Below are 11,136 nucleotides of genomic sequence, written 5' to 3'. Positions count from 1 at the left end.
AAAATCCCGCCCAAATGCCTTCCTCCTTTTGCCTGGCGCAACCTCCTGGTCTCTGCAGGAACAGCGAAACCGGCGGCTGCGCTGTTCGTCCTCCGGTCCAGATCGGCTTATCCAGCCGCTGCTGCTCGGTGCCCTCCCCTCTTCGCCCTTCCCTCGCCGGGACCTGCAGCTGCTGGGCGCAGGAAGGGCGGAGCTGAGGGCTGCGCTCCCTTCGCCTCTTTGCGCGGAAACGCGAGAAACGCAGTCGGCCGCGGAGTGCTGGTTCCTGCCGAGGGGATTATCCGTCACAGCTGTTCAGCATGTTTGGAATGATCAGAAATTCCATTTTTGGGACAGCGGAGACTTGGCCCTGCCGAGTCCTGAACAAGGGGGAGAAGGTAGGAAAGAGGGCGGGGTCTACTTAGGGCCGCAGGAATTGGTTTCGCCGCCTACACCACGGTTCCTCAACCTGGGCAACTTTAAGACGGGTGGACTTCAACTTGAAGTCCACCCGTCTTAAAGTTGCCCAGGTTGAGGAACCCTGGCCTACACAACTGGACAAGGAAGTGGAGCGTCCCAGAAGGAGGGCCAGGAAGGAGTGACCACCTGGGGGCTTCATTCATCCGCCTTGTCATGTGGTGTGTGATGCAAACCCAGTCAATTGTGGCTTAACCAAATGTGATTAAGCAAGCGGTAGTTTAATAAATGAGTGACTGCTAGAATGATCAATATTTCCTATTGCTGCCTATTAAGGAGAAATGTTGTTCTATCCCCTAATTCAGTCAAACTGAGTCTGATACCATCCAAATGTTTTGAAGAGAGCTATCATCTCTGATCAGCAGGGTCATGTTGGCTGGAGATGGTGCAATTTATTTATTTGTAGAAAACTTATACTTGGGCTTCTATACTACCTCAATCAAACAAACAGAATTGAAGGATCTGTAGTAAATAGGATTATCATCATCAGATAGAATTATAAGTAACCAATAAAAATTCATATCATTTAAACATACAAAAATAACACAATAAATACAATAATCCAATTATTACCACGCTCATATCTCATCCCAGGATAACATACTTAATACTGTCCTCAGTCCCCAAAGGACTAACTCTTCAACCATTTCTGAAAAATCAAGTGCTATTCTCATGTGGGGGAAACTATTCCATAAAGGGAGGCCAGCAGAGAATGCTTGGTTCCAACCTTCCTTGTGTTGTACCTCACAGGGCAAAGTGTATGTGTGTGTGTGTGCGTGCTTTTAACATGCATCCTCTGCCGACAAATCTTGAGCTGTTTGATTCTACTTGGAATAGGTACTCCTGAAGATAATCAGACCCCAAGCCATATAAGTTATAACTGGCAATGGCTAGTGTGGGTCTTCTGGGCTGTGTGGCCGTTTTCTGGAAGTTTTGTTTCCTAACATTTTGCCAGCACCTGTGGCCAGCATCTTCAGAGTGCAGGAGCACAGACAGGAGCAGTTCTCTCTGTGCCCAGGGTGATGTGGCCCTATCTGAGGGGGGGATTGGGGGTGGGGGGGTTGGGTTACTGAGTGGCTGCTTGTTTTGGTGTCTGAATCTGTGTGTATCTTCCTGGGGATTAGGCAGGGTTTTTTCTTCTATTGAATTGTTAACGAGGGGCTGCTGGGGGTGATTAGCAAGTTCATTGTGTGAACTGTTCACACGTCCTGGTGGTTGAGCTGAGTTTGTTGACCTTTTGCAGGCTGTATTTTTCAGGATTGGTAGCCAGATTTTGTTGATTTTTAGACTCTCCTCTTTTTTATTGAAACTGTGCTGGTGGTTGTGAATCTCAATTTCAGTAAAAAAGAGGAGAGTTTAAAAATCAACAAAACCTGGCTACCAATCCTGAAAAATAAAGCCTGCAAAAGGTCAACAAACTCAGCTCCTGTCAGCTCAACCACCAGGACGTGTGTGAACAGTTCACACAATGAACTTGCTAATCATCCCCAGCAGCCCCTTGTTTACAAATCAATAGAAGAAAAAACCCTGCCTAATTCCCAGGAAGATACACACAGATTCAGACACCAAAACAAGCAGCCACTCAGTAACCCAACCCCCCCAATCCTCGATCTCTATAAATACCCACAAAAGGGTCACATCACCCTGGGCACAGAGAGAACTGCTCCTGTCTGTGCTCCTGCACTCTGAAGATGCCGGTCACAGGTGCTGGTGAAACGTTAGGAAACAAAACTTCCAGAACACGGCCACACAGCCCGGAAGACCCACACCAGCCATCGTATGCTGGCCGTGAAAGCCTTCGACTCTAACTGGCAACTTGAATTGCATTTGGACACCAACCAGCAACCAGTGCACACTGCTGTAGTACTGTAATATGGCAGTAATGGGTTTTCCCTATTAGCATGTGAGTAACTATTCTGTATACAGTAGCTGAAATTTGGGGCAGTCTTCAAGGGCAGACCTTTGTTGAGTGAGTTACTGTATAGTGGTCCAAATGTAGGGTGTCAAGAGCATGAGTAACCATTGATAGCATCTCCCATTCCAAGAAAGGCTGTAATTGGTGCACCATTCAGAACTGGGCAAAGCTTTCCTGGCTATGGCTTCCACTTGATCTTCTAACAGGAGTATGAGTGGAGAACTCTAGATAGCAGGCTACCTCTTTCAGGGGGAGCACAACCCTTGTAAAGCTCAAGTTGGTGCCATCCTGGAATCCATGGTCTGCACAATCAACAACTACTCTGTCTTCCCTGAGTTGAGCCTCAATCTCTTTCTCTTCATCTTGACCCTTATGGCCTCCTGACACAGGGTCACAACTTCTACCACATATCCCATTTGGCCCAGGATGAAGATGCAAAATTACCTGCCGAGAGACCTTGCAATTTTTGGAGGTATTTTACATTACATAGCAAGCAGCATATCTTAAATCCTTTATAGCTCCCAGTTGTATATAATGTGAACATTTTCTTTCTTGCATGAAATTAATTACAGACTGAAGAATAATACATGCACAACCCACTCCTTGCACTGACAGGCACGTGATATGAAAACAAGCAGCCTATATGCTAGTCAGAATCTTACATTTTCTTTCTGTGAAAGGAAGAAGGCAGATCACTTGCCGTTTCACAGCTGCTAGTGTTTTCTCCTAGTACTCATCATGAATCTGTGTGTTCTAAATCTACCATATAGGTGTCAAATGTGTATTCCACCTTTCCCTAAGGAGTTTAGAATGGTTTGTTTAGTGCCTAAAATAGACCTGTAAAATAGATGAGAATGAAATGGAACAGGGGTTCCATCTGTGTACTAAAAATCTGCCTTAATTGCATGGAGTTGTGAACCTACTCATAGGAGAAAAAGGGAGGCATGGGTGAGGAGTGGTGACCTTTCCCCCATCCATGACTCTGGGCTTATAATTACATAATACCGCTTTCCAGCCATGTTTCTCCTATCTGTTGTGCTAGTGCCAACATGACCGTGCTTCAGGAAAGAAGCTATAGCAGGGCTGAGAAATCTTTTCACAGCCATACTTAAATCTCTCTCTCTTTGTTACTTGTTTTTATTTAAGGATTCACAGGGACAGGGCCAAAACTTTCACCTCTACTTAAGGCTTAATACAAATTGTTTTCAGCCGCTGTTAAAAGAATGGCCCAAAATTGTGCTGCTGAAAAACATTGTTGCCAAAGTTTCGCAGTACAAGCTTATGAGCTCCAAGGGCTGCATGTCCCTTGCTGTTTGTTTTTTTAAAACATATAATTATATTGAAAAATTTAAACCAAGAATAAGACTAATACAAACTAAAATAGAGCAAAAAAGGGAAAGGAAAACATTAAAAAATAAAAGGTGCAAAAAGAAAAAGAGTAGCGGAAAAATAGAAAAAAGATATAAAGAAGTGGCCTCCAATCTTCTTTACAGTAGTTATAAGTATAGTTATAAACTGACCTCTCTCTCTAAAATTACATCATGATTTTTATCTTCTTTCTATAATCTATACTATCTAATCAAAACCATAAACCACAAGTTCATTTTTTTTCTTTTTTTACACAAAAAATCCGTAAGGGGTCACCAATAAACATAGTGCAGGCCCCTCCTTGTTGAGCTACAGAGAGGTAAGAACTTGTTTGCTTTCACAGCTGAGTTTGTCTGATTGGCCATTGCAGGAAGCTGTTCTGGACAAGTTGGACTTTACATCTGATCCATCAGAGTTCAGTGTTACGTCTTACATTACTCTGAATGTAATAATACAATTTAGTGAGCTCAAGTCATCCCTGGATACAAACTTAGCACGTTTGCCAGTAAACCATACTGGTTCACTGTTTGGGTGATATAGTTCACTGAACTATGATTTGGCATGGTCAAAACCATGGTTTACAATAATGACTGGTTTGATGCAAGATGCTAAAATGAAACAAAGCCCCAGACACAATATACAGCAGTAATAGACTGTCATTGTTAAACAATGAGAGAAGGATTGTTTATTCCCATGATTTCTGTGTTCAGATCAGCGTAGTTCTTAAGATTTGTCCGTCTTCTTTCTTCATTCTTCTTTAGCAGATTCTCAGTCCTCCCCAGGAAAATGTCCCATGAGACTGAGCCTAAAAGACTTTTTGTCAAATGCTACCATTCCAGCTGGGTTTTTCTGGAACAATGACAACTCTGCTTAGACAGCAGCAGCTGGCAAACCAATCGATACTATACTGGTTACACATAGCATTTAAATAATAAAAGCAAATAAAATACATAATCTGCAAGGCTACTTAGCATATTTTTAAAAAGTTATAACAATATAATAAATGTAATATAATGTAATGTAATATAATATAGGCCTGGTCTCAATTGGCTGTAATTACTTTGGCATTCTTTGTGATTGCATTTCTGCTTGGTAACCTACTGAAGACACCAGTTCAGTGGCAGTTGCAAGTCACAGCTGCCCTCACTTCCAGTCTCAGATAAGTTCAGATTCATCCGTACCACAGTTCTGCCTGAGTATTGGTTCTCTCTCTGCTTCTCCTAAAGTAGCTCAGTGAAACCATGTGGCTATTTCCATTCTCCATCTTGCTTAGATCTTTCAGAGGTCTTCTTCCTCCTTGGTCTCCTCCAGAGAGTCCTTTCTCAACTCCTAACTCTCTCTCCCCTTCATCCCCAGGCAAGGGTTTTTCAAATGGAGAAGGGGAGGCAGGGCTTAGACACAATTCCCCTCCCACCCCCAGCCAGGATGCCCAAAATGCCAAAGCCTTTGTGCTCTCTGGTCCAGAGGGAGGGCCTGTGGATCATCCCTGGTGTAGGTACTTGCATTTAAAATAATTGTGGATTCTCCTGCCTGTTTGCTCAGGCATCTGGGATTTGTGTATGGGCTGCCTGGTTGAGTGGGGAGAAGGGAAGCACTTGCTATCACTTGCCTGAATGAATGAGGGGTGCCCAGTCACTTGCAGGGTTATTCTCCTTGCAAAGTATGTGCTCTACCATACCAGCAGCCTTTGCCAAGCTGTGTGGAGGAGGGCAATAGAATGGCCTCATTGGGATTTGGAATGCAGCTTCAAACACCTTATTTCACAAACAATATCAGAGTGAATAAAAAGGATAACTGAAATAATAAACATTTTCATAAAGGAGATCTGTATGTACATATGCAAATAAAGAAAACAGTCAAACATGCAGCAATGGGGCCATTCCTTTTTTGTATGCCTGCCAGCCATCAGCCATGGCCTTCTCTCGGATACTCAATTCCACATCTGTCCCATTGATTACATTTTTTCCCAGTTAACTGTGTTGTGGCAAATAAGCAAGCTCGTTCCTCAAGCTCATTCCTCATTGGCTTGTAATACATTGGAGTACTGCTACAGATTTTCTTTTTACACAGTTAAGAGGTATTTTTGCAAACTTCTGACTGCACATGCTAATATCTCACTTTTGTTTCTCAGTTATATACAAAATTTCTGACACTTATTCCCTGAGTTCAGTCTTAGAGTGATTGGGGCCATTTCTCTACTTCTTAGTGGATGTTGTGTTGTGAATATGTAGTTTTCCTGTTTGCTTAATGGCAGCCTTTACTTATTGCATGTGCTTATCTCATTCTTTAATTTGTTTACATTTAGGTTGTATAAATATTTACACTGCAATTATTATAGCACCTTATACCACCCATTGGACAGTTGGTGGCAAGAGCCTTGGGGCAGGGGGTGGGAATCAGGCTAGAACAGACATCTTGGCTGGTTATTGCTTGCCTTACTCTCTGACCATTCAATAATTATAGAATATCACATGGAGAATGATGTTATGGTTGGGGTGGGGTAAAGGTTAAATGGGATTTATTTTTCAAAACTACACTTTGAATAGTAAACCTGTTTGTGGATAATTCATTATCTTTCTTGAAGGGTTTTCTAGTCCTCAGGTAAGTAGTCAACCTATATGATATATTGCTTGTTGCAATGAGCTGCCCTTTTCTTATGAATATTTATAGCAATTGCATCAATTGGTCTTTTTTTTTTTTTTAAATCTCTTGTGATACTAGGATGAGGTAGCCTATGAGGAGAGGACATATGAAGGTGGGAAGTTTGCCACTGTTGAGCTCACTGGAAAGCCTTTTGACGAGGCCTTACGTGAAGCAGTGCTGAAGCTTCTTAAATATGTTGGAGGAAGCAATAATCAAGGTGACTTTTCATGACTCTCTTTATAACCCAGCTGCTTAACTATATATTTGCAACACTTAAAAACATCTTTAGAGGTGAACATCATTTTGTTTCTCAATGAAGTAGAACCAATTATTTATGTTTACTCTAAGGAGCTGGCATGGGGATGATGGCTCCAGTGTGTAGCACAGTGTTTCCTGCAGAGGACGGGTCACTGCAGCACAAAGTGAAAGTCCTGCTACGGATTCCAAGCCAGTTCCAGGACAACCCACCTTCACCGACTGATGAGAGCATCCAGGTTGAAGAAAGAGAAGAAATGGCTGTTTACTCTACGTAAGTTTCTTTGAACGAGTTGTGAGTGAAGGACTTAGTAAATTTGTCCATGGCTGCAATTAACGTCTCTTAAATTGGTGCTCCCCAGATGTACTGAACATCAAATTTATCATCCTCTGCCGACAAAGCTAGTGACCTTGCCTACTGGGGCCTCTGGGGATTGAACAACTGGGGAGCACAAGGTTTTCTAAGAATACTTTAGATTTTATTATCTTTGTTAATTTTTAATGTTCAGCAAATTATATTCATAGTTGATTTTAGGTCAATGAGTTGTCCTGAATGCTTATTTCACCATGTAGTGGTGCAAAGCATTTTCTTATTAGCACAACACAAAAACATAGTTTTAATTTTATAACAGCTGCTGAATATTTGAAAAGACAATATCTGTGCATCAAGGCATGGTTCTAATGGATGCAAGGGTTCAATGGGAATGATAGCTATACTGTTGAAACATTAGCTTTTAAGTTAATTGAGGCAAGAGGTTGTGTTTTAAAATTTTAATTTTAATTTTGCTAATATAATTCTGTAAGATATTATATATGCTGACAATGCAACAAAATTAAGACCCAGTATCAGGGGCGTGCATTGGATCAAACTGGATCTTGAACTTGGGCTATTTCAGATTCTGTGGAGCCATGAAGTGAAATGGAAGACATGTGAAACAACCCAAATAAAGGTCTTGAGAATGGATAGGCTACCACTCCTAATGTAGGGATTTCTCTGAAGCAAGCTAAGAGAACTTGAATGAATTCTGCCTGCCACTTTTAGTTGAGGAGAAATGTTTTGGATTCAGACATTCATGCATACCTGCATATTACACTAGTCCTTTATGGGGTAAGCAACATTAAGAAAAATGCAGGAAACGAAAAATAAATAATAATAGAGATGAATATGTATAGCTCAGGGTTGAACTGTGGAGTCCTTGGGGTTCTCTGAGCTTGGTTCTTTTCTTGCAAACGTTTCATTACCCGGCTAGGTAACATCTTCAGTGCTTTAGTGGTTAACATCTTCAAGTAGAAATATAGTGACGCCTCAATTTAACAGATGCCATTTAGCAAACTTTGGATGCAATGGAACAAATTTCTTTCTGGACACCCCCCCCCAATAATTGATATTAATTTTACTTTAATTTTACAACATCCACAGTAATTTATCTCATTTGTGTAACAATGTCCTTATACAATTGACACGAATCACCACTACAGCCTACTTTTGTATTTAATTGACATTTTGGACTAAGGCATATCCCCGCCCCTCAAAAGGTCCATTGAAATAAGGTTTCAGTGTATAAGCAAATCTAGCCTACACCAAGCAACTTACTATTTATCTATAAGTTTCTATCTTCCTTGTTTCTACCACATTCCTACACTGATTAATGCTTTGGATTTTTTTCTTGGAACTTCTCACAATTCTCTTTCAGGATCTCATCAATCCTATCCAATCACAGTATGCTTGGCCTTCCTCTCAATCCATTCACTCTTCCTTTGTGTATTTGTTTTGTGGTTCAATCCCTATTCATTCCATCTATATGACCATATCACCTCTAAATACTTATTTTGTATTGGTCATTGACAGCCTACGTACATTCAACCTACATGCATTCAGCACTCATTAATTCCTGATCTTATCTGTTCTTGTTATAATATACTCATTTCTTAAGTACTCCATTCTCACTTCAGCCTACTTTTTTTTGATTCTCCTGATATACCTAACTTCCATGTAACAAAGTGTCCAGAAGCATCTCTTATACACAACCATTTTTGCTTCTTGCAAGAAATGTTCATTCCTTGCAAAGTCTACCTACTACCCACTATCTTTCTACCAGCATTTGCATATCTTAACATTTTTCCACCTTCAGTAAAAATTTTATTAAGGTGCACAAATTAATCTGCTTGCTCTAATTTTTTCACTACTTACAGATAACTTTCAGTCGTTCACTCATTTTTCCTGTCAAATACTGCAAATACTGTCACCTCTGATAGTTTCATTTTCAGATTCATCTCCCTGGGATTCATTCAAACATGGCTTGAACTGTGGCTTTTTTGTTCTTTTTTTCTTCATAGGCAATTTGGAGGCTATGCAAAAGAAGCAGACTATGTGAATTATGCCGCCAAGCTAACTTCTGCTTTAGGAAATGCGGGAACCTTCCACAAAGACTTCTATTTTTGCAATGGTTACGATCCCCCCATGAAACCCTATGGGCGGCGCAATGAGGTTTGGCTGTTGAAAAAGTGAGCAAAATAAAAATGCAAAATTGTCCCAATTTCTTGAAAGAACTGTAGAGAATATCCACAGATGCAATGGAAAGCAGAGATTTACCCAGCATTTATTTTTATTTTTTAATGAGCACGTTCATAAAATTCTTTTGTATTTGCCATTGATTTCATAAGACATAAATTAAATTTCTTGAGATTGTTTCTATCCTCCACAGAATAGGAAGAATACAGTGCCTTCTACAAAGAACAATATTTTTAAACTCCACTGAGTGAACCATAAGAAATGGGTTTTTTTATAGCACCAGAACATGTGAGCAGACCAATTATTGAATTATGAGAAGACCAAATATTAATTCAAATAAACCCAAGTTATCTTTTTTTTGGTCAATTCTCCTTAACCCAAACCTTAAAAAACACCCAAACTAAACTCTACACCAGCAATTTTTCCCCTTAGTTCATGTTATTACAATAGGTGGCAGCAATATCTGTAACAACCCACAATGACATAATCATGCAACTACATACTTGCATCATGACATTTGATGACATCATCATGAACATGCCCTCATTCGTCCCCTGAGATGCCCATGATAGATGTCAACAACAGCAATTGATGATACCCTGACTGGGCAATTCACAATCCTCCCAAACAACTGCTCTTTAAACTTAAAATAGTTATTTCCAGTGTTATAGTTCTACTTGGTTTGTGCTAACCTGAATAGGAATTGCTACAATCCTGACAATGGCTAACATCTCCAGGTGTAACAGCCTTGGGAAGGACTAGTATTGGATACTATGGGGATGTACAGATGTCCAAGGAATAAAATACCTCCTTTTTAAAGCCTTTATAAGGGAGATACCTTCACTCTAGGGAAGAGAACACACTCTTGTTCCTGAGATACAACTTTTTAACATGACGCAGTGTGTAGGGGCTTATCCAGGGAGTCGCTAGGAGTAAGCATTCACTTGGAGTCACCAAAAAAAAAAAAAAAAATATGCAGTTACATTTGGAAGGGAAGACAGTGCAGAAATAAATGAACAGAAAATTGAAAATTACTTGTTCAGAGCACCATTGAGGCAAAAGGGGAAAAAAGGGTGATTTGTAGATATACTGGATAAGTGGTGAGGCCTTGGACATCCGCGCCAAAGTCCCACATTAAACCATACCTATGAGTAGCACAACCAGTACCTCCACAGCACAACATGCCGAATAACAGCTCTCAACAAGGCAAGTATTCCTATTTCCCAGCCAACAGATTTACTTATTTGGTGATTTATATCCTCCTTTCTAAAACTCCTCTCAAAAAATGAACATTAAATACCAGTGTAATCACAATAAGGAGAAATAAAGTATTTGATTAGGATTAGATGAAAGCACATCTGAAAATAAAGCTACATCCAACTGAAAAAGTCCTGCCCGAAAAGAAAGTTCTTGACTACTGACTTAAAAATGCAAGTCACCCAAAGTATTGATAACTTGGCAGGGTAAGAGACACTACACCAAAAAATGTCTCTTGGTGAGGCCACCGATGGCTTTCCCAGATGACAAAGAGCAGGAGAGAAAAAGCTGAAAAAGGCAGTTCCTCGGTTGCTGCTGATTTTTTTCATTATTGGGAAATGATAACACGAGGGGGCTGTTTTTGAGTAAGTCTGACTGCTAAACTGTCTTTCAGCATTCCAGAAATTCAGACAGGTTTTCAATCTGACTTAAATATGCCAGAAAAACCTGATGTTTTCTGAATATATAGCAAATGTTCTGACATAGAACTCTGATCCTTCCCTGGGTCTGATAATTGTTTACAACAGAAATACTAGGGTAACATAATTGAGCAGGTTACTAATGTCTCAAATGGCCTTACGTTGTTGTAATTCTGGACTTTCTCTGCATCAGGATTCTGTGGAGCATATCTAGATCAGCCTTCCCCAGTCTGGCAACCTTTTCCAGATATGGCGGAACTGCAGTTTCCCAGCACAACTGGAGGATGATGCCAGGCTTGGAAGACTGATCA

The 11,136-nt window shown here is 40.6% G+C and overlaps 1 protein-coding gene across 1 annotated transcript; it reads left to right on the top strand.

Moving 5' to 3' along the window:
- Positions 1–146: 146 nt before the first annotated feature.
- Positions 147–10,201, top strand: HEBP1 (heme binding protein 1). The gene is made up of 4 exons (XM_007423208.4): positions 147–377; positions 6,461–6,599; positions 6,731–6,911; positions 8,975–10,201. Exons 1-4 carry the CDS (start codon positions 300–302, stop codon positions 9,144–9,146), a joined length of 570 nt encoding a protein of 189 aa, XP_007423270.1. The 5' UTR covers positions 147–299; the 3' UTR covers positions 9,147–10,201.
- Positions 10,202–11,136: the final 935 nt, after the last annotated feature.

The sequence above is a fragment of the Python bivittatus genome, unplaced genomic scaffold, assembly GCF_059951505.1.
Source record: "Python bivittatus isolate LINGU-HERP-01145 unplaced genomic scaffold, Pbiv_v1 ctg000330_np1212, whole genome shotgun sequence".
NCBI lineage: Eukaryota > Metazoa > Chordata > Lepidosauria > Squamata > Pythonidae > Python > Python bivittatus.
The sequence above is the reverse complement of the archived record's forward strand: the minus strand, read 5'-3'. Positions and strand labels throughout refer to the sequence as shown.

Bases quoted from the DNA above. Each gene is read 5' to 3' on its own strand.
- HEBP1 (XM_007423208.4), top strand. From the start codon at position 300: ATGTTTGGAATGATCAGAAATTCCATTTTTGGGACAGCGGAGACTTGG. The intron at 6,600-6,730 runs GTGACTTTTCAT...GTTTACTCTAAG, and splicing joins TGGAGGAAGCAATAATCAAG to GAGCTGGCATGGGGATGATG. The intron at 6,912-8,974 runs GTAAGTTTCTTT...TTTTCTTCATAG, and splicing joins GAAATGGCTGTTTACTCTAC to GCAATTTGGAGGCTATGCAA.